Source organism: Biomphalaria glabrata, chromosome 14, assembly GCF_947242115.1.
Source record: "Biomphalaria glabrata chromosome 14, xgBioGlab47.1, whole genome shotgun sequence".
NCBI lineage: Eukaryota > Metazoa > Mollusca > Gastropoda > Planorbidae > Biomphalaria > Biomphalaria glabrata.
In genome coordinates, this window is record NC_074724.1 from 5,423,317 (window position 1) to 5,445,139 (window position 21,823).

At 33.6% G+C, this 21,823-nt stretch overlaps 2 protein-coding genes across 2 annotated transcripts in view; one reads left to right on the forward strand and one right to left on the reverse strand.

Moving 5' to 3' along the window:
• Positions 1–6,029, forward strand: part of LOC106055278 (monocarboxylate transporter 9-like) — a 20,120-nt gene extending 14,091 nt beyond the window's left edge. Inside the window, exon 11 of the mRNA XM_056009481.1 lies at positions 885–6,029. Coding sequence (XP_055865456.1) covers positions 885–1,051 — 167 coding nt within the window. The 3' untranslated portion in view covers positions 1,052–6,029. The remainder of the gene's footprint in view (positions 1–884) is intronic.
• Positions 5,309–21,044, reverse strand: LOC106055282 (mitochondrial import receptor subunit TOM70-like). The gene is made up of 13 exons (XM_013211471.2): positions 20,758–21,044; positions 19,282–19,455; positions 18,871–18,997; positions 18,643–18,752; positions 18,263–18,444; positions 13,404–13,614; positions 12,865–12,999; positions 10,895–11,000; positions 10,326–10,444; positions 9,773–9,870; positions 8,682–8,804; positions 8,475–8,583; positions 5,309–6,448 (listed from the first exon to the last, which is right to left on the reverse strand). The coding sequence occupies exons 1-13, from the start codon at positions 20,998–21,000 to the stop codon at positions 6,395–6,397; spliced, it is 1,791 nt and encodes a 596-aa protein (XP_013066925.2). The 5' UTR covers positions 21,001–21,044; the 3' UTR covers positions 5,309–6,394.
• Between the last annotated feature and the right edge of the window lie 779 nt (positions 21,045–21,823).

A 21,823-nucleotide genomic window follows, 5' to 3' on the forward strand; every position in this document is an offset into this window, starting at 1 on the left:
TGAGTCATTGCTGGGAAACAAAGTGTGAAGGATTGCAAATGTAATAACTTATAATTCAAAATGATTTTTTTTAGTACCTTCCTGTAAACAGTTAGCTTTCAATATTTTAAAAATTATGCTGGCAACGTTGGTGACTTAAAAAATAAACAAAAATTTTTTCATAAAAATATCTCTAAATTTAACATGCACTTGGCCTTTGTAGTGCGAATGTTAGATGGGGCAGGCTTATACTCTTATTTCTGATGCAGCCTTCAAAGCATTGTTACAATTCTCATTAGTGTATTGTATACTGCATTCCTCACTAATCTTCAAACTCGAAGACAAGCCTTATTATTGTATCAGACAATAATTTCACAATATTGTAAATATACTATAGTTTTAGGAGGCGCGGTGGTTGAGAAGTAAAGCGCTTGGCTTCTGAACCAGTGGTCCTGGGTTCGAATCCTGGAAAATTTCGGGATCTTTGGGCGTCTCTGAGTCCACCCAGCTCTAATGGGTACCTGACATTAGTTAAGGAAAAGTAAAGGCGGTTGGTCATTGTGCTGGCCACATGACACCCTCGTAAACCGTAAGCCACAGAATCAGATGACCTTTTACATCATCTGCCCTATAGACCACAAGGTCTGAAAGGGGAACTTTTACTACAGTTTTACTGTTACAGCAGCTTTAAACACATCCAACCATTTTACAAGCTGTAAGTAGCTTCTTCAGCTCTTTTGCAGCCATTGCGAAATAGTGTAATGTTTTATTTTCAGAGTGTTGTTTATGTTAAGTTGTGGTAGTGAGGTCTGCTCTACTACAAAATACCTTTATATTAGCTTTTTTTTAAAAAAAAAAAAAGATCGACCAGATTCTAATTACTTGTGTATTTTATGCCTCCATAGGTCAGCTGATTGAGGACTTGGATTCCTTCCGTCCTCCATTTGTGATGGCCTCGCTGATGTATGCGGTGTCTGCTGCTGCTGTTCTGGTGGTTGGTTGTCTTAGTTGTAGACAGTCACACCGGAGAAAGGAAGAAGCAGCCTTCCTGTCAGGGCCCAGTGAATGTTGACCTGACACATATTGGTTTTTCATCTATTGACGTTTTGACTGTGATTTGTTGTAGAAATATCTGGCATAACAGATTTTTTTAGATATAAGGTGACATACCAAAGTAGAAATTTCAATCTTGTCACATAGACTTGAGGTAATAAAGATCAGATTATAATGATCATTTGTTCTACCTCTAGTCAAAACTACCGTGGTAAAGAAACTCAACTAACTTGGGTGATGGCATTTTAAAATACAAAGAACTCTCATGAATGTTATTCCAAAACTAAAGTAGATATGCACTTGAGGACTCATTTTTAAATATAGGTATTTATTGGGATATCGCTAATAGGTTTTAGGAGGAAGCATATTGTGTTGTTCTTGGTTTTAAGTCATTTATAAACCAGGATTTCATGTTACACAATCTAAATCACTTTGATTCCAGGAACCCATGTTATACAATTGAAATCACTTAGATCCTGGGATTCAATGTTATACAATTAAAATCACTTAGATCCCAAGATCCCATGTTATACAATCTAAGTCACTTTGATCCCAATACATTTTAAAGTTAACTTGGTGTAGTTATGAATTCCATGTGAATGAATTTTTTCTTTTGACTTTCTGCCTTTGCTTCAACTGAAAACATAACAGAGAATTTCTTAGGATATACTATTATTGGCTATTATTTGGTAGCATATAGGCTGAGATGTCAAACATTTGGCTTCCCAACCGACTCCCCTGAGTCCTAATGCAAACCTGACATATTTTGTGAAAGTAAAGGCTGTTAGTCATTGTACTAACTATACATCATCTATCCCCATAGATTGCAATGTCTGAATGGGTTACTTTACCCATAGTATTATTTGTGCATTAACTAATGCAATTTAAGAGTATCTTTTAGACTTCAAAGTTTCACTTACATTTTTAGAGCTTTTCTCTAAACAAAAAAAAATCAAGACATTAAAAGTCAGGTAAATTAATAGGATCGAAAGTGCAATGAAGCTGTGAAGCATTCTCACTTGTTTTAAGAGCTAGTCAGCAGATGTTATAGTTCAGGTGAATGATTGATACATGACTGATAACATTTTATTGACCATGTGATATGTTCAAGTTTTATATTATTATTTTTTGTTTGTTTTTTTAAAGTTATATTTTCTGTGGGTTTTTTTTTCCCACATCATTGTTAAAAGTTTTTTCAACTTGTGACAAGAAATTAAATGGCAATTTAAACATGATTGTGAATTTATATCATAAATTGGTTACACATTTCGTTGTTAAATATTATTTTAAGGATAAAATAGATCACCTCAGTTTATGTTTTATTAAAATTAAATCTACTACTGTCAACAAACAGTACATGACTATCCATTCAGTACTTAAATTAAATATATATAAATTTTACATAGTAAGACAAACATGCTGTGTATACAAAGAGGCCAACTTACTTTGGCTGCATGATTAACATGTAACAAGAAGTATTACAAGAAATGTATCATGAATTTTTGATGTTATGAATTTCACCTAGATGGCTGTTGTCTTGGTTTACAGCTTCTTTTAGGATGCACTTGTTTAATTGGAATAAATATGGCAGCTGCCTTCTTTTAAAGTGTCTGAAGAGACATTGATTCTTGTTGAATTATAAATTGTGGTCATGTTTTGTAAGTCTCATTTTTTTTTATTTAAGTTTTGTTCCAACAGCAATTATAATGACATTTGTTACCTTCCTTGACACTTTGTATTTGACATTATAATGATGTTTGTTACCTTTCTTGACACTTTCTATTTGACATTATAATGATGTTTGTTACCTTCCTTGACACTTTGTATTTGACATTATAATGATGTTTGTTACCTTCCTTGACACTTTGTATTTGACATTATTATGATGTTTGTTACCTTCCTTGACACTTTGTATTTGACATTATAATGATGTTTGTTACCTTCCTTGACACTTTGTATTTGACATTATAAAGATGTTTGTTACCCTCCTTGACACTTTGTATTTGACATTATAATGATGTTTGTTACCTTCCTTGACACTTTGTATTTGACATTATAATGATGTTTGTTACCTACCTTGACACTTTGTATTTGACATTATAATGATGTTTGTTACCTTCCTTGACACTTTGTATTTGACATTATAATGATGTTTGTTACCTTCCTTGACACTTTGTATTTGACATTATAATGATGTTTGTTACCTACCTTGACACTTTGTATTTGACATTATAATGATGTTTGTTACCTTCCTTGACACTTTGTATTTGACATTATAATGATGTTTGTTACCTTCCTTGACACTTTGTATTTGACATTATAATGATGTTTGTTACCCTCCTTGACACTTTGTATTTGATATTATAATGATGTTTGTTACCTTCCTTGACACTTTGTATTTGACATTATAATGATGTTTGTTACCTTCCTTGACACTTTGTATTTGACATTATAATGATGTTTGTTACCTTCCTTGACACTTTGTATTTGACATTATAATGATGTTTGTTACCTTTCTTGACACTTTGTATTTGACATTATAATGATGTTTGTTACCTTCCTTGACACTTTGTATTTGACATTATAATGATGTTTGTTACCTTCCTTGACACTTTGTATTTGACATTATAATGATGTTTGTTACCTTTCTTGACACTTTGTATTTGACATTATAATGATGTTTGTTACCTTCCTTGACACTTTGTATTTGACATTATAATGATGTTTGTTACCTTCCTTGACACTTTGTATTTGACATTATAATGATGTTTGTATACATTCGCCTTTTTTTCCCTCCTATAACAAAATATGAGTTCATTCTGAACAGTCTAAATTTGACAAAATCATAACTGTAATCTCTAATTAAAAGCCTGTTCAAACCAGATTTTCATTTGTTATTTGTGTGAAGCCAAATTAAGTTTTAGATCTAAGAGATGAAATCCGTATGAACCAGTGTCATTCAGCATTGTCAAACAGCTTTCTTAAAATATGAACCTTACTTACAAGTCTGTCATTGTCAAACATGTAAATACAATATAGTTTGAAAAAAGCATTAGAGCAAGTAGAGTGTGTTGTGACTTGCAACTGCAACAAGCTTGTGACTAGCAAACTTTTGTTGTAGGGTGTACAAATTAGTATTTCCTTAACATTTGCTTCTCTTTCTTTTAGGTACATGTTAGTTACATCGACATATCTATATAAACATAATTACATAACCTATTCATGTTAGGCAATTTTCCATTATGTTGCCAAAAAGGAAATGCTGAAATACTAAAAGTAATGTCTTTGATTTCGATGATTAAGGATGAGTGCAGTGTTTCACATGATTATGCAAGCCCAATTGTGACCTGCATATTTTTTTCGCACATAGTGCAGGCAAAGCTGTTTGCTGGCAGAATTTCTATTGCACACAAAAATCACATAACATTTTGTTGTCTTGTAGATTAAATAAATTAATATTTAGCTGTGTTATTTTCTTCACAAATCCTAAGATTACATGGTTTTGAGATGATGTCATAAAAGTTCAAACAAGTCAATGTCCAGAATATTACAATTAGAATAGTGACTTGTTTCATTTTGATGAGATTTGCTTCATGATATCAATAATGGCCATTTTGTAATGAGCACTGAAGCTACTACACAATAGTGGCCAAGCCAAATCACTAAGTTGCCTGTAAAGGTTTTTTGAATGCTGATGACATTATTATATTTAAAACTGACTTAGGAAGTCTTTAGAACATATTGAAGCTCTATACCTATAGGTTGAGTTAGATATAAACTTTCAGAATATTTTGAAAAAAAAAAACTATCCCGAGCAGTGACAAATCTAGCAGCCACCAGAAAGCCAGCTGGTACATCTGACCACTATGACTGTCACTTCCACATTCACCATTACCTCCTCCCCCCATTTTGACTGTTGTCATAAAGAAAGGTAAAGGAATATTTTGAAAACTCATTCTACATCACAATTCAGTATCACTAGCTGTCATTCTGTTTTTGTTGCTTTTCTCCTAATGTAAACTAGAAATAAAATAGATTATTGTACTTTCAAGTGAAAAATATCACTCAAAAGGTTTTCTTTTTAAAAAAAAAAAAATTTATGCAAACTTGAAATTATTTTTTTTTAAACAAATGTGTATATGGACAAGTCATTCCAAGAAGGTGATTAAATCTGAAGCTGTACTAACTCCAGAGTTTAATTGTTCAACTTAACTTGTATTTACTGTACACACAAGAGTATTGAAAGGACAGACAAATGACACACTAAGTCATGAAATTGATGGTTCCTGTTGATTCAACTGTTTATTTGAAATGAGAATAAAACAATAAACACAAAAATATGTTGGCCTGCACCAACAGACTTCATCCATTGGCTATAAATGACATGATGTACACGCTGCTCTATGTACACAACCTGATCCTAGAGAATGAACATTTCTAGATGGAGCTAGTGAAGTCTTTAGAGACCACATAAAAACTAATGTTGCAGACAAATGAAACATCTTTCACTGGTTTTTAATGTGGATTGGAAAATGAGGCTATGAACACCATAGTGTTAAAGATATACAAGCTGTGTGGACATCCTCAATGTCCAACCATGACATTGGTGGACAGTAGCTAAGATGGCACAGTGCACTGAACTATGTTACTAACGATTCTGATGCTAACAGAAATACATTGAACTATGGCCAGTTTCTTACGGTCAGACAATGAGAAATCATACTAAAGGATGTTTGATTATAGTGTTTTTAAAAGTACAACTAATAACTTATTTGTATATTTATATTTTTTAAAGTATAAACCATATAGTACAAAGACTATAGAAATTGCAAAATATGAACTAATAAAACATCTTAGTACCAGAGAAAACTTGTTAAAAACATTCATTTTTCTTCACTATTTTATGAAGCAAAAAATATCTACACCATCCTTACATTAGATCTAGAGGGTCACATTGAATTCACACAATTTTCATCCAGTGGCACAAAAAAACAAAACATTTATTCCACTCACAAAACAGTTAAGACTTTTGGTCCACCATTGCTAGACATTAAACACAAGCCTCTACAGTTTCACACTCAACACATGAACCGCACTTCAAACAAAGTTAATATTTAGCATCTGTGTTTTGCTTGCAAAAAATATTTATCAGATATTTTAATAATAGAAGGATAAAAAAAAATATTTTTAAAATGTAATGCTATTTCCATCATGAAAACAAAACAAAATCTATCACAAAATCTTGGAAAATAGAAATGCTCTTGGGCTGAACGCACTGCTAGTTTGAAAGATCTTGGAGAACCCAGACACATCACATCCAAGTTTTTATCTGACACATTCATGGCTTTGGTGTTCTCTGGGTTTAGGAGACAATGCTAGATGGAAGTTGGATATTAAGGTCTCGAGCAACCTTTACCTAAACACAAAGAGAGAAAAAATTATTTTGATGAAATTAATAAACATTGACATTAGGATTGAACAATATTAGTTTAGTTTACATGTGTCTTTGACCTCTGTGAACATGGACCAAAAAAGATTCACATTCCCTTAACATATATTCTAACTTTATACTAAAATATGAAAGCAAGCCACTTAGTATGCCTGAAAGTTATTTTATTAATTTTTTGTTCCATGGAAAGGTGTGCCAATTGGGTATGTTAGACTAATGTGTCAAATACTATACACCCCATCCCACCTACAAAGATAAAAAAAAATATAATAAATCTGCAACTTAAAAAGGACATGTAGAAAAAAAATTATTCATCATTAATCAGTTGTTTAAGAGCAAATGTTATTAAGCATGTAGGTTACTGCTACATCTTCACTGCCACACAACTTAAAGCCTTCTCTCAAAGATCTTACTCAAGAACATGTTTAATACAAACACATAGTATGATTAATTTGCTTCAAACTTCTATAAAAAATATAGACCCGGCACCTGTATATCAGTAACAGAGATGCCTTCAACACAAAACTTTGCTACAGGATTAGGTTTAGATTTATTAAGGACTTATTATACACCTTCAATAAAAAAGTTTTAGAATGAAAGAAAGTTTAGTGATTGGGATAAGTTGACAATTAATACATTACTAAAAGTAATGATGATAATGAGAACTCAATAGATTTTTTTTAAAACATTGATCATTCATTGCACTGAAACTTCACTGGATTTCATACACAATTTGATAACTGAAAATTTGCTTTACTAAGGAGAAAAAAAAATACTATTTAAAAAACAAAGCCTATATAAGGTCTAATGGTATTACTTTGGATCAGTCATGTATGTATATGTATGACTGACCTAGACATAATAAATCTGTGTGATTAGAAATATTTTTACCAATTGTTTTTGCCTAGCTTTTAGCTTTTTCAATGCGAATGATCCTATTACTGGTCTGGACCAGTTGTGAAAGGGAAGGGGGAGCGAAGAAGAGTGTATCTTTGTGAATGTTTACATGATCGTTTTTTAAATGCATTAAAAAATGTTCACTCAGGGCTCTAGTCCTCAAGGGGACTAGATCAGCTTATATCACCACATCTGTCAAGTACAGTTCCCTTGTTCAAGATACCAACTAACTAACTGGTTAATTTTTTTTTTTATTGATTCTTGTGTTGTCAGGTAAAAGATAATCGTGCAAAATTTCCGCTTAATCTGAGATTGGGTGTGGGAGAAATAACGTGTTATAACTTTATACCATAAAGAAAGAGTTAGTTGATATAAACTTTGTAAAAATGTGATACCCTTGGATAGAGGTATGTGGCTGAATATCAAAACCTCTTAGTTATCCATTAAGAGTTTGAATCCCAAATCCAGATGACCTGTGTTGGCTGAGCACTTAAAGGCAGCACCTTCTAGATTTCCCCTTCCCCACCTGGTAGACTAAAGAGATTGGAGCATAACAATCTTACCCTATGAACATGCTTTAAGCATAAAAGTTGGGTTATTAAAAAAAGGCCCTCAACTTGATCTAAAAATACTTTTAAAATTGTCCCACTAACATTGACCATGAATATAATCAGGAAACATCTACAAGTAAACGCTAAATTTGTAAAATGTAGTCTACATAAACAAGATCAACAAGTGCATTTAAATTAATTTTTTAAAAATTATGGATTAATCTTTAATTATTATTTTTTAAACCAAGTGTAAGTTGTTTTTGTTTTTCAATTTGAAAGTCATTTTTTATTGCTTTTAAGTCATTACAAGATAATTTTTACTGTATTAGTTTTTTTTTTCACTTCTATGTTAATGTTGAGTTCCATTTTCTAACTGGTATTCAAAAGTGTCAATCGATACTACTATCTCATGAATTCATATATGTTTGGGTTGTCATGCCAATTTTCCATTTTGATCCAAGTCAACACCAATTAATTCAGGACAGCAGCTGTCAAAATAGAAGAAAAGCGTGGATGCATTTATTGTGTAATAAAACAAAACATACCTGGACTTCTGCAGCCTCCATTAAAGAAAACAAATGTGCCATTTCTCCTTCAGAGTTGGATAATTCAATGGCTTTCTTGAAGGCTTTCACAGCTTCTGGTAAGTTGCCTCTGTACACAACATATACATCACACTTGTAAACATCATTTGAAAAATCATTTCTACCACTACAATTCACAACTTCAATACAAAGTTAACGAGAACTCACCTCTGAACCTCAATAGTTCCCCTAATTTCATAAGCATACTGACAAGTTGGATCTATTCTGAGCGCTTCGTTCAGTAACTCCAATGTCTTATCTACTTTGCCATCCCACTGCAGCATCATTAGCCTGAAAAAGAAAACACCATCAGCAGAACTTCAATAGTGAGGTGACAATGGTTTTATTACTGACATGAACTAGTGCAATTGAAACCTAGTGGGGAATAGATTTCTTAATTATGTGAGCTTAACGCTTCAGAGTCACAATACAAAACAAACTTATCTTGATAAGCAATGAATTTGTAAGAATTAGATTAACTAATGTTATTTCTATTATTTGTCATTATCTGATTTTTGCCTTTGCATGTTTCTATGCTATATAAACATATTATGTGCATTTTATCTTATCTTATATAATACAGACGTTACTTCATGCATATTAACCAATGACTTAACCAATGATTTTCCTGGCTAGCTAAGGCAACCCATTCCATTTTAACCCAACTCCTTCTCATATAAAAATAGTTTTTCATGAAAAGATTATATATATATCTATATATAATAATGTATAATGTATATAATAATGTAATAATGAATATAATACAGCTCCAGATAAATTTCTGCCACTATCTTCATTTCAACGCTCAGTTCAGAGGGGGTGAAGGATCTAACATCTTTGTAGTGTGTCTTATTTCTCCTGTGGTCAAGGGCATCTTGGTTCTGTGTAAGTCTCTCCAATTGTCATGTCTTGCCCATCTGTTTGGCATATGCATCCAAATCTCTGCGCTATGTATTGCTTGGCTGTCTCTTTTTCCTTTGGAGTGCCAGGTGAGAGTTTGTCTTGTGTTGGATGAAGGCTTGTGAAGGAAGTGACCCAGACATGTCTAACCGCAAGACCCCGCACAGAATTTAGAAGCCCTTTACGACTGGCAGAAATTTTTATACAGTATGCCTTTATGATACTAGAGCCTGTTTTACTGCTTTAGTTCCATTTTAATTGTAAGTTACTAAACAAGAAAACAAAGTTCTTGTATTTATGCAATCTTTGCTATGACTATTGTAATGACATCAATGGCATGTTTATGAAATGTCCCTTACCCTCTGTGAACTACATTGTTAGCATTGCGTGGTTGAACATCCTGAGCCTTCTTGAAATATTTCTCTGCTTCCTCAAACTTTCCTTGATCGCTCAAAGCCTACCAGATGAAAAGTTATCAGGCAAGATGAATACAATAAGTAAGCAGGAAAATTGAAAAACAATGTAGCAAACATGTTAATGTCAATAGCAAGCATTAAAACAAGAACGTAAATGTAATCAGTAGACCTTGCTTTACTGGATGCATTTAAAAGAATAAAACAATTTTTAAAACGGAAATATAATTTGTATTGTAAAATAAGGTCAGTCTTTAATTCCGAACATTTAGAATGAGTTTAGTATTTCTCATGACCACACAAACCCAGTTGCGATCTGCATATTTTGCCACATCAGATGTAGTCAAAGCCAAAGTTTTCTTTTCGGTGTTTGCGCCAGTCTTTGGGCAAGGGCTCTGAGGCTATCTGCTGCCCTCTGAGCGGGTCAATAGCACCTGATGCTCACACTTAGAATTACGTATTTTATTCAATGGAAAAAGTAAATTTGAAATTGACTTACCTGAGCATACAGGATCAAAGCATCACTACAATCTGGAAACTTTTCAATTGTTTTCTCAAACCCAGTTTTAGCATCAGAAAGACAGGAAAGGTTTTCACTGACTATTGCCTTTCGGTGGACTGAAATGAATCAAGCAGTCACTAGATTACAGTTAAGAACATAAGAAATTCATATAGAAATTGTTAAAACAAGATTTAGTTACATACCCTGAATCTCTTGATAAGTTTTTTTTATATATTTTTCACAATAAGGTAAAGAAAAAAAAAAGAAAGGGATTTTTTTTAAATGAAACAAAAAAGTGTTTCCACAGTAAAATACAAAAGTTTTATTTACTTTAAATTGTAAACAAAATGTGATGGAGAGGGTAAGGTAAAGTTTAAAATATCTTTCCCAAATGTAGTTTGCACAAGTAATTAGAATGAGGCATCAGGTTTTACTAAAGCTTACACTTATGTAAATCTAATTTAAATTCAAAACTAAACAAAAGACTAATCAATAAAAGCACTTATCAAATTTCAAACATATGAAAGAAAAAAAAAGTATTTTCAGATTGAAAGCCTTGCACTTACTTGCATAGTATTTCTGCACATAGGAAGTGGGAAAGTTGGGGGACAGTTTGATACTCCTGTCAAACTTAGCAATAGCTTCATCAATTTTCTCTAGCTGAAGAAGTTGCTGAAATGAATACAGTTACGATCAGTCACATTGTTTTATTTAGTAACAGCGGATTGGAATCCCCAACAAGAAAGCAGGAACACCAAAATACCTTATAATAAGAGGTCAGCCATTGCCACATGTAACTTAATTTCAATTGTTTAGAAAAATAAAAAAAATATTCAAAAAGAGACAGTAATATATTAATCTTCTAGATCTCAAGTGAAATATGTGGTGGCTTCATTTGATTGGCCAGCTAGTGCAAATAACTTGGAGGCTGATAGACCATCTAAACTTTGCAGTTGACCTGGCTCTTCCCTCCCACACCCAACAAAATATGCATAAAAGATTAAGTGTTGCAGACACCTAGAATGGTTCTTGCATTAATCAGAGGGATGAGCAAGGTGCTCTACAACAAGGTATCCAATGGCAGACCATCAAAGTCCAAGGCCATGTGCACAACTACCAAGATAAGGCTCTTCAACACCATAGTGAATCCAAGACTACAGTATGGAGCAGAACTGGAGAACTGCAGTTACCACCACGGTAAAATTCAAGACATTCATCACCCATTCTTGACTCAGAAAGACTTATAAGACCAATATTAAAGAACTGAGGCAAAAGAACAAAGCAGCAGCCCATTTTAGAAAATATTCTATATAGACCCAAGCCTGCACCCAACATCACAAGCCCAAACTTGAAACCTCCACAGAAAGAGAGAACAGTTTAGAAATATATGGCACTGAGATATGGGCAAGACATGGGGACGATTGGAGAGACTAGCAAACTAGTTGGTGGTCTATGGCCCAAAAGGGACTTCAGGCAGAGATGAAATCATGATATACTATTAAGGCTTCCGCGCAGTGTTGATTCTTGGAAATATATCTAGTGTAGATCTACATCTGACTGGAAGTAATGCGTAACTCAAATTACTTCAGTAACACCGGCGAGAGGCCGAAACAATCAAATATGTAGTCGACGCTGATGTTGTTCTACAAATATATTTAATAATCAAGAAGGGAATCGTCCGATGTCAGCTATGTCCGTAAATCTGTATCTATTCTACTGCTCTACAAGAAGCGTCTTCCTTTTAGCGTCACTTAAGAGCGTTCTTGTTTTTTAACACACTTTACGTCATCGTCGCTAAGTAAAACTTTACCCTATTCCCGAAACAAATAACTAATTCCAAATCATGTCATAACAATACACAAACTGAAACAAGAATTCTGTCAATGCCAACAATAAACCAAGCTAGTGCATTTATTGAGAAGTCCCAGCCACCTAAAATTATATTCTAAGATTTAACTGGTCTGGCTAAGTAAGGGTTGTGACTTATAACATAAAAAGAACTACAGTAGCAGATAAGGATATCAGGATTCTAGGAAGACAGGGCACTAAAAAGTAACAGAGACTTTGTCTCTGTCTAGTTACATAAGACTGCCAATAAAACAAAGACATTGGCTTATATTTAGAATGCCAACACAAAAACTTAACACAATATGTTAAATCTGGCATTTTACAATTTGATATTTGAGGAATAAAGTGCTCTCAGCCTCTGTATACTACAGCTTATTCAATCCCATTCATAGCAAATTTACATTTAATACTGTTATACTTCAGTGGTAAATATTGCTCTAGTAGAGAATTGTGGATTTGTGCTTACATCAGATTAATTAAATACATCAGCTTAAGCACTATCTATTAACTTAAATCAATTATAGAATATATAAATCATATATGCTATAGGTGATAAATTAAAAATCAGAAAGCTGGGCTTTTGCCTTAGCTTAATTAACATAGATAGCTATTTATATTTTCCCCAACTTTTTTTTTAATATGTAGAAGTGCTATATATACAAATATAAATGTAAAATGAAAAAAAAACCTGGCCATGATGATGGTAGACATCAGAATTTTCAGGATCCAATTTTTCAGCTTTATCAAAATATGCCAGGGCTTCTTCCGATGTCTCTCGCTGAATACGTAGGCTTCCAGCTCGGATGAATGCTGTGGCCCGCAGCTGAAACAAAAAATTTGCCAAGTTAATTAAGAGGACCAAGAGAAAAAGAAAAGACTAAATTGACATAAAGTCTCTCCCAAAAACAGAAGAAATGAATTTGCAAATTACAGTATCCTGATCTTAGATCACAAATCAAAATATATAGCCTGAATTTAGTTATAAAAACTTTTTTTTTTTTACATTTGTGGATTTACTTCTTTTAAATGAAAGTTTGGTATAATAAATGTCTAAATATTAATCTAAGAGTTAACTTTCATTTACATTAAATGTAGTTGAAATATTAGACCAAATTATGGTACCAATAATTACTATCACAATGATAAACTTTACAAAAACACCACCAAGATTACCCCTACAAACACAAAACCAAATAATTTGGATTCACACCACTGACATAGACTTACAGTTTTATCTGCCTGCTCCATATTGGCTGCACGTTCAAGATCTGCAAGAGCATCGTTAGTCACGCCTTGCAACAAGCGCATTGTCCCACGGAGAAGCAGTGCCTCAGAAACATGATTTGAAGTGGCCTCATTTTTCAGCTCCTCATCACAAAGTCCTATTATTTTGTCATATTCGTGTTTTACCAGGCACTCTTTAGCTCTATCAAATGCACTAAAAGAATAAATACAGCAAGGTCTTCAGTTAATAGATTTGAAAAGTTTTCTTAACACCAAGACTTTATAATAAAATGACAAATAAATGTTATGGATGTTATGGAGACTGTGTCTGTGTTGCCTGAGGATTTCTGAAGTAACTAACTTGAATCATAATAGAATCAATGCAAATGAGTTTATAAAATAGGGTAAAGGCCTGATGAAAAAGAGGAGTTGAGTTGCGACAAGAGACAGAATGCCCTACATCGAAAATTTAAAAAAAATGAAGTGAGTTTTATTTTATTAGTTTTATTTCAAATCCTTTGACACGCTGACAAATTTGTGTTTTTACATGTATTTACATTGAAATTGAGAGCTGTGTATAATTGTCAATTAAAGTTCAAGTTTATTTTGTTTTTCAAGATTTTTGTGTCAATTTATGTATACACCTTCAAATAATCTTCTATATTCAATAAGACAAGTTAGACTGAATTGTTTAGTCAATCTACAATGATATTGCACTCAGGACACTTTTGTATAAAATTTTGCAACAAACTAAAAGTCAATCATCAATAAGAATTTTTCTATTAACTTATAATGTTAACCTTTTATTTGTGGATTTATATTTAGATTTTGCATTTTATGGCACAATTAAGGCCATGCTGTGCCCTTATCTGTGGGTTTACTTTAGAAAACTGGTAATCAGTTGAACATTATTATCAAGATAATTATAAATTAATTTTTTAACTTTCCTTAAAAATGAAGACTATCAGCAGGGGATGTCAGTGGGCAGAGTTGAATTCAGAACCTTTGTGATCACAGTCCAAAGCGCATACCACATTAACAAGTAGGGTTGCTAGTCTTGTTAAAATATCTAACCTGCCCTTAGCTACATCTATTAAAGCAAACCTGCCTACCTAAAAAAGTCCATATATGTAATACTGATGGTCAAAATGTGTATTTTGGCAGCAGAATGTGTAACACGTGTGATCGAACATTTTATATATATATATATATATTTACATTTTAAAAGCAAAATAACATTTTTATATCTAGATATATATTGTTATAAACTTGGTGGTGGCACAGAGAGGGGTAGTGGTGTGAGTGTAGTCAGCCGACGCAAATCGCCCCAGGCCAGCGCTAGACGAGCGGTCAACCGTGATGAGTTACGACTGTCAGCCGAGACGAGTGTCAACACGGCAGTTCGGGAAGGATCGACGGCGGTCCGGGAAGGATCGACGTCGTGAACAGAGCTCAGGAGCGTCACGAGAGTTGTAGTCATCTGACCACCTAGAAACGTCGAGCGGCGTTCTGTCCGGTTCGAGAAGGCCAGTAGGGACCCTATATAAGAGCGGAGGTGACGCAGTCAAGACGGGTTGAGAAAGCGGGTTCACGACAGGAGTTCAGAACACGGTCGACTACAGCACAGTTCAACGGTGTGGTTCTGTACGGAGCATTACGACGGTTCAGTGCTGTCAAGTACAGTTGAGACGAACGGCGTCTTGATCTTGGTCTGTGATCGAGTCCGACACAACGAGCCCAAGTGTGTGAAGTCAGTCCTGAACTGTTGAACCCAGTGCAAGCCCGGAACGAGACGGAGAGGCCAGTGCAAGACTTGATACGGCGGAACGGTGTTATCGGAGAGATATTTGTTATCGCAGAGCTATTTGTACTGTTCTACGTGCTGCCAATTGTACAGTATTGCAGACATGCCTACCCCCAAGACCCAGAATGTGGAACACTCAGGTTGAAAATGTGGAATTTTGAGCCCCAATGTGGAACATAAACGCGTTTGTTAGCAATACTGTATGCAATATAAATAAAACTTCAATTATATTACTTTAAAAACAACAATAGCATGCTTCTTATAAATTAGATGTAAATATTATAATTAAAAGTAAGAAAACCTTTAATTCATAATTATGTCCTTTGTTTGAAATCAATAGTTCTTAACTCCTAAATGATGAATTCTAACTAAAATGTATTCTAATGACCTAGACTCAAATGTTACTATATCTATTTTTATTTGTTACTACTAGATATAAATCTACTGACTAGATCTAGATTATTCTAGATCTACTTGATTATCTATCCTTTTCTAGGGCTCTACTCTAATCACTCTAATAACCCTAGATGTTGTCTCTAGTTCTAGATCTAACTAAAATAATTTAAGAGTCTACTAGTGACTTACCTAGTCTAGACCTACATCTAATAAGTCCTAATAAGTCTAAGAACACAGATTATAAAAATAATATTATAGATTATAGATCTAAATTCTAAATATTAATGTCTAGTCAGTCTAGATCTATACTAATCTATAGACTTATTCAACTTATTGAGAACTAGATCTAAATAAATAGTAAATTTATTACATAATAAACTAGAATCTAATCTATCACCTTCTAAGTCTATTTCTAGACAGATCTCTAGAGATTTAGCAGAAGTGCTAGTCCTACTTTTACTTTTAGATATAGATCTAGAAACTAAACTAATAATTAATTTAGACTATAAGATGTAATAATACTAATAAGTAGAATAGTAGATCTAACTGTAGCCTTATTTAGGCCTTAGCCTTACTGTGTCTAATAAAATTAATTACATTTATAGGTCTAGACCTAGGCCTAGATCTTTAATAACGTATTTTTTTTAAAAAATCCTTTTCTAGATTAATTAGGACTTAGAAACCTAAGAAACCAGTTGAGTTAGTGTTAGTTACTGTTAGAATAGTGACAATACTCTGATTATACTAATTATAGACTCCAATAGTGGCAATACGGCAAATGCAATTCCAATTGCCAATAGTCTAGAGATAGAGTAGTCTATAGGATCTAGATTTCTAGATCTAGTCTAGACTAGTAGTAATAAGTAGTAAGTACTAGTAAGTAGACTAAGTAGTATAGCCATTGTCGGGAAAAGAAAGGGATTTGAATGAAACATTTGGCTTATTAGCATAATTAGCACTTACTAGATTCTAAGAATAAATCTAGATCTAGTATCTAGACCTAGAGTACTAGATCTATGTCTAGATCTAGCTCAACCTTATCTTCGTAAATTTAGGACACACCGGGTCCGGGAGAAGATGAAATGTAAACAATAAACACAGACCTATATATATTTTATTTTGCATTCAGTATTTTAATTTCGCATTATTAATAAATAATGAAAAATCGGCGTTTTTTTTTTTTTTTGGTGTCGGAATTCAGACTTGGCGGAACAAAAAATTGTGAATGCGGAACGGCGGAACATGTGAGCTTTTTTGATGCTTTTGCGGGACGGTTCCGCATAATGCGGGACTGTAGGCATGTCTGGTACTATTGGCTGTTATTTATGGACATTAAACCTTTACGTTATTTTGGAGCTCTGAGTTGAAAAGTTCTTTAAGTTGGTGGTGTATGGTGCAGTTTGCAGAGAGCCTGGATAGTGAGATTCGTAACAATATGATAAAGAAGACTATTTCCTTTTTAATTAATATAGGCCATCAAATTTGTATCACAACTGCCACTAGTAAATTTAGATTTAGATATATATAATGATTTATAATCTATTAATCTAGTTATAATCTAGTAGTTGCAGAGCTCTAGATCTAAAATCTAAATCTACCTAACTAATACATTAATTTATATAATATTAATTTCTAATACTATAGTAGAAGCTTTAAAATAGATTAGATGTCATGATGTAGATCTAGATCTATATGAGATAATATCTAGATCTGGACTCAAGAGTGTTACCTATCCCATAGATCCACTACAAGCATAGGCCTACCTTCAACCTTGATCTAAGAAATAGAATCTAGATTGAGATCATACTAGATTAGATCTAGAATGTAGAGAATTGTAACGTAATATCTATCTAGACTTTATAGGGTTATAGTCTAGACTGTAGATCTATCAGAATCTTTCCCTGTATAATAAGTAATCTAGATGATAGATCTAGACTAGATCTGGATCTACAATGTGTTTTGAATCAATATCGCTTCAATATTTTTTTTTATTAAAATGAATTGGGGAATCAGGGATTATTTTTTTTTGCATTTGACTCTTTTCAAGCTCCAAAACAATTTCTACTAATAAACTTACAGCTATCAGCTAACTGACAGTACCAACCCATCACTCCAGCACTTTTGCCTTCATTTCTAGACAAAATGTAGATCTAATTGCTATCAAGAACCAATCAACGTATAGATCTGGGCACAATGTATTCACCCCGCCTTTTCTGTTCCCTCCCCCTCCATAGGACGGCTTAGCATGACCTCCGTGATGGCCCATAAGCTAGTCTAGAGAGAGCAAAATAAAGGATATGAAATGTGTAATGCAACGGGTTAAATTCGTATTTGCGTACTGGTTGTCATTTTTTGGGAGATTTTGCGTAACGAATACGCATTTTGCTAAACGGTAGGCAGGTCTGTAAAAGGTTGGCACATAACAACAATTATATACAAACATTTTTTCAAACTTATCATTGTTTGCATGGAAAATGACATTTTATAAACAGTTCCATGTATGTGGACATCTATAATAGTATATATACTCTCTCTCTCTCTCTCTCTCTCTCTCTCTCTATATATATATATATATATATATATATATATATATTACATATACTATATGTTAACTCTTCCACAAAAAAAAAAAAAAAAACCTACAAGATTTCATATTACTTACGATGATTTTTCCTGAATGACAGCACCATTTTCTCCTATATAATCTGGCTTGATTTTCACACCTAACTCATCAAACTTAGTTGAGTTTTGGATATGTGTAAAATTAAGGGCGACAGGATCATTGACAAAACCTGCCAGATAGTTTTCTACATAGAACTCAGAAGGACGAGTGGGTTTCTTAGTCTGTTGAAAGAACAACATTTATCTTTAGAGCTTCATAGAGAAAATCTAGGAAATATTTCAATTACATGCTTTACATCTAAAATAGAAAATGAAATAAATTGTGGGCTAATGCAAAATTTATTTTCTAGAATGTATTGTGTCAAAATTAGTAAGATTTTAATTTTCAATTCTTACTTTTTAAATTGTAAACAGACTAACCTTGTACTCTTCAGATGCCTTGAATTTTCCTAATGTCTTTAGCACTCTATCTGCAGCCTGAAGATATGCACTATTCTGAAAACCTTCTATCAGACATGCCTTGGTAATATCTGGAAAACCACAATATTAAATGTATAAATACAAAGTTTACCTGTCACTAACATGCTCACTGAAGGAAAAAAAAATATAAGGACCATCACAATGTGTTCACTTGTCTAATCAACTTACCTTCTAAAGCCTCTCTGTACTTCTCTAAGACTTCATAAGCCTTTGAACGTCTAGCTAGTGCTTTGGAATATTTAGAGTTCAATTGTAAAGCTGATGTACAATCTTGGATTACATTCTCAAATTTTTTCTAAAAATAAAATTAGAAAAAAAAAATCAACATTTTGTATTTTTTTTTTCTAATTAAAAATTAGTATTACCAATAAGATAAACACTGAAAATAATAATTCTGAATCACAATTAGTTTATCTTTTATAAAGTGAATATATCTTTATTGTAATAAGTTTCATAGCAAGTAGCTTAATTTAAATAAAACAATTATTAAATTTAAACTCTGTATCATTAGGTTATAGCGTATTAATATCTTAAGAGATATCCTGATAGAAGGCATTTTAAAAGATGAGTTACACAAACCTGATTTTCAAACGCTGCCGCTCTATTCTGATAAAAGGTGGACATATCAGATTTGATGTCAGGTGGGCAGGTCTTGATGGCCTCTGTGTAACATGCAATGGCTTCATCATAGTTCCCATCTTTGAAAAATTTATTACCTTTGTTTTTGGCAGCTTGAGCAAGGTCTTGGCGACTCTATCAAAACATAAAATAAAAAACACAAAGTCAAAATTTTGATTGCAAAGAATCTATTATTTGTTTTATTTTGAATTAATTCACTCCTTCAGAAATGAGTATATATTACATCCAGTACAAATTTCCTGCGGAACGGCAGGTGTTGGAAGTATGAAAGATTACAACTTGGAATACCTGTGACGATATTCCCAAGCCCATGGATACCAAGCCATGACCAGGCACCCATTACTGGTATTAGTGGAAGCGAGGTCGAGAGGCTAAGTAGGCTTGAACTTGGCTTGCCTACCAATGAAGGGGGCTCGAGGTTCAACACACAACTCAGGCTAAGTTGTGTTTAAGAGTAGCAAGGAAAACCTTCACCTGGGTAAACCCCCCCCCACCCACCCAACCGGTCCACAAATAAGATTGGACCTGACCAGAGCGCTTTGAGCATGCTATAAGCATGAAAGTAGCGTTATATAAAAGCTCTTTACTAATTTATTTTAGTTTATTTATTAATTATTATTATAATAAAACATTTTTTATGATTAATTGCAAAAAATTATGTTTCATTTTATTAAATTCCAAAATTCCAAATTTACAAGGACATTTCAAGGTTCTGAAATTTAATGTCAATAAAAAAAGTAATCTTGAGACTTGAGACCCTCTAGACCAGGGGTTCTCAACCTGTGGGTCGCGACCCCCTTGGGGGTCGATTGACATTTTGCCAGGGGTCGCCAGAGACCATAAAAAAAAAATGAATAGTTTTGTCTATTCTTCTATTGCTGTGTGTCTGAGCGGAAAAGGGGGGGGGGGGGTCGCAGCAGAGTGTGGGATTGAAAAGAGGGGTCGCTGAGCTTAAAAGGTTGAGAACCGCTACTCTAGACTACTAGAGTTAGAGTCTAGATCTAGAGAGATATTTTAAATTTAAAAAAAAAATTAATTTATATTTAAAGCACCTAGACCTAGTGAACCATTTTACATTTATTTAAATTAGAATCTTGATTTTACATAGATCTAGATCTAGCATAAATCACATGCTTTCATATGTCAGTGCAATTTTGGAACTAGGCTAACCCTCTAAACTCTAAATGATAATAGATCTAGATCTAGAGTTAAAACTATCAGTCTAAAAAAAGTAAGTCTAAGTCTAGACTGAATGAAAGTGAATGCATTCATTTTTGTAGTCTATGGCTAAAAACTGTGGAAAGGAAACCAACAACTTTGCATTAACGGAAATAATTATAAGAATAACCTGGTCCTAATAGCATAACAATAAAAACATCAAAACATGGAATGATGGATCTAGAAATCTAGTACAACCTGTGGCTGGTGCTCTTTGGTCTTGGAATCTTTCGCTAACGACTTTTGTAATGTGTTTTCACTACTAACACCTTCTCCTTGACCTTTATCGTCTTCATTACTTGAGTGTTTTCCACGTGAATAAAACCATAATCCGGCAACACCAAGTGCAATGGGCGCTCCGACGTATAAAGCAATATCCCATTTGGACCAGCCTTCCGTTAACTCTTTCAGTTGGTCGGTGTACTTCGTGAAAGTCGCCATCTTTCTTGCATGTTCTCGCCGACAACGAGAGTCCGTCACGTGGTTACCATGACGAACTACTATAGAAAACGTCCACGACCTTTATGGTACACGTCGAGAGTAATTTGAATTTAATAAATATTTAATATAATCTCAAAGACGGAATACTAAAAATGTTTATTTAACTGCGTTTCGACGCACTGTCAAATGATTTAGAATACAGTTTAAAAATTTAAAAAAAAATAGATTAGATTACGATCTTTAATTTATTCTAAAATTATTTTATTTTTACCATTATTTTAAAAGTAACAATATCCTGCTATTCTCGGGTCAAATATCAAATTTGCTATTACTTCACTTTATTAATGGAGCACAGGGGCGTAGATAGGAATTTTCCATCGTTTGGGGGCCCGGAGGGGGACTTGACCTCTTGCATTTTGCGTAATATTTAATTTGTAATGTAAAAAAAAAATACTCATTTGGGCCCCCCCCCCTCAAGTGGGGGCTCAGAGGATTTTCAAATTCTCCCCCACCCTAGCTACGCCACTGATGGAGCCCAGCGAGTGACAGAAAAACAGATCAATGTGTGAAATGTTTATTTATGGGTGGGGGCGTTGAACTTCATAACCCCCAGTACGCCCATGACATTGGGTTGCTTGAATTTGTAAAAAAAAAAAATATTTTTGGAGCGGAGGGTGTGGTGTAGACCCTCAATACCCTCATTGGCAACGCTCTTAGTTTAACCTTGTTTTTTTTTTTCTTCAGGCTGTTGCTTGAATTTCGTAGACTTACTTCGTTAATGTTGGCATAATAGGTTAACGTGTGAAGTATATTTTTATTTCTG

Bases quoted from the DNA above. Each gene is read 5' to 3' on its own strand.
- LOC106055282 (XM_013211471.2), bottom strand. From the start codon at position 21,000: ATGGCGACTTTCACGAAGTACACCGACCAACTGAAAGAGTTAACGGAA. The intron at 18,445-18,642 runs GTTAGTCTGTTT...TTCTTTCAACAG, and splicing joins AGGCATCTGAAGAGTACAAG to ACTAAGAAACCCACTCGTCC. The intron at 11,001-12,864 runs GTTTTTTTTTCA...TATTCATTTCAG, and splicing joins TCTACCATCATCATGGCCAG to CAACTTCTTCAGCTAGAGAA.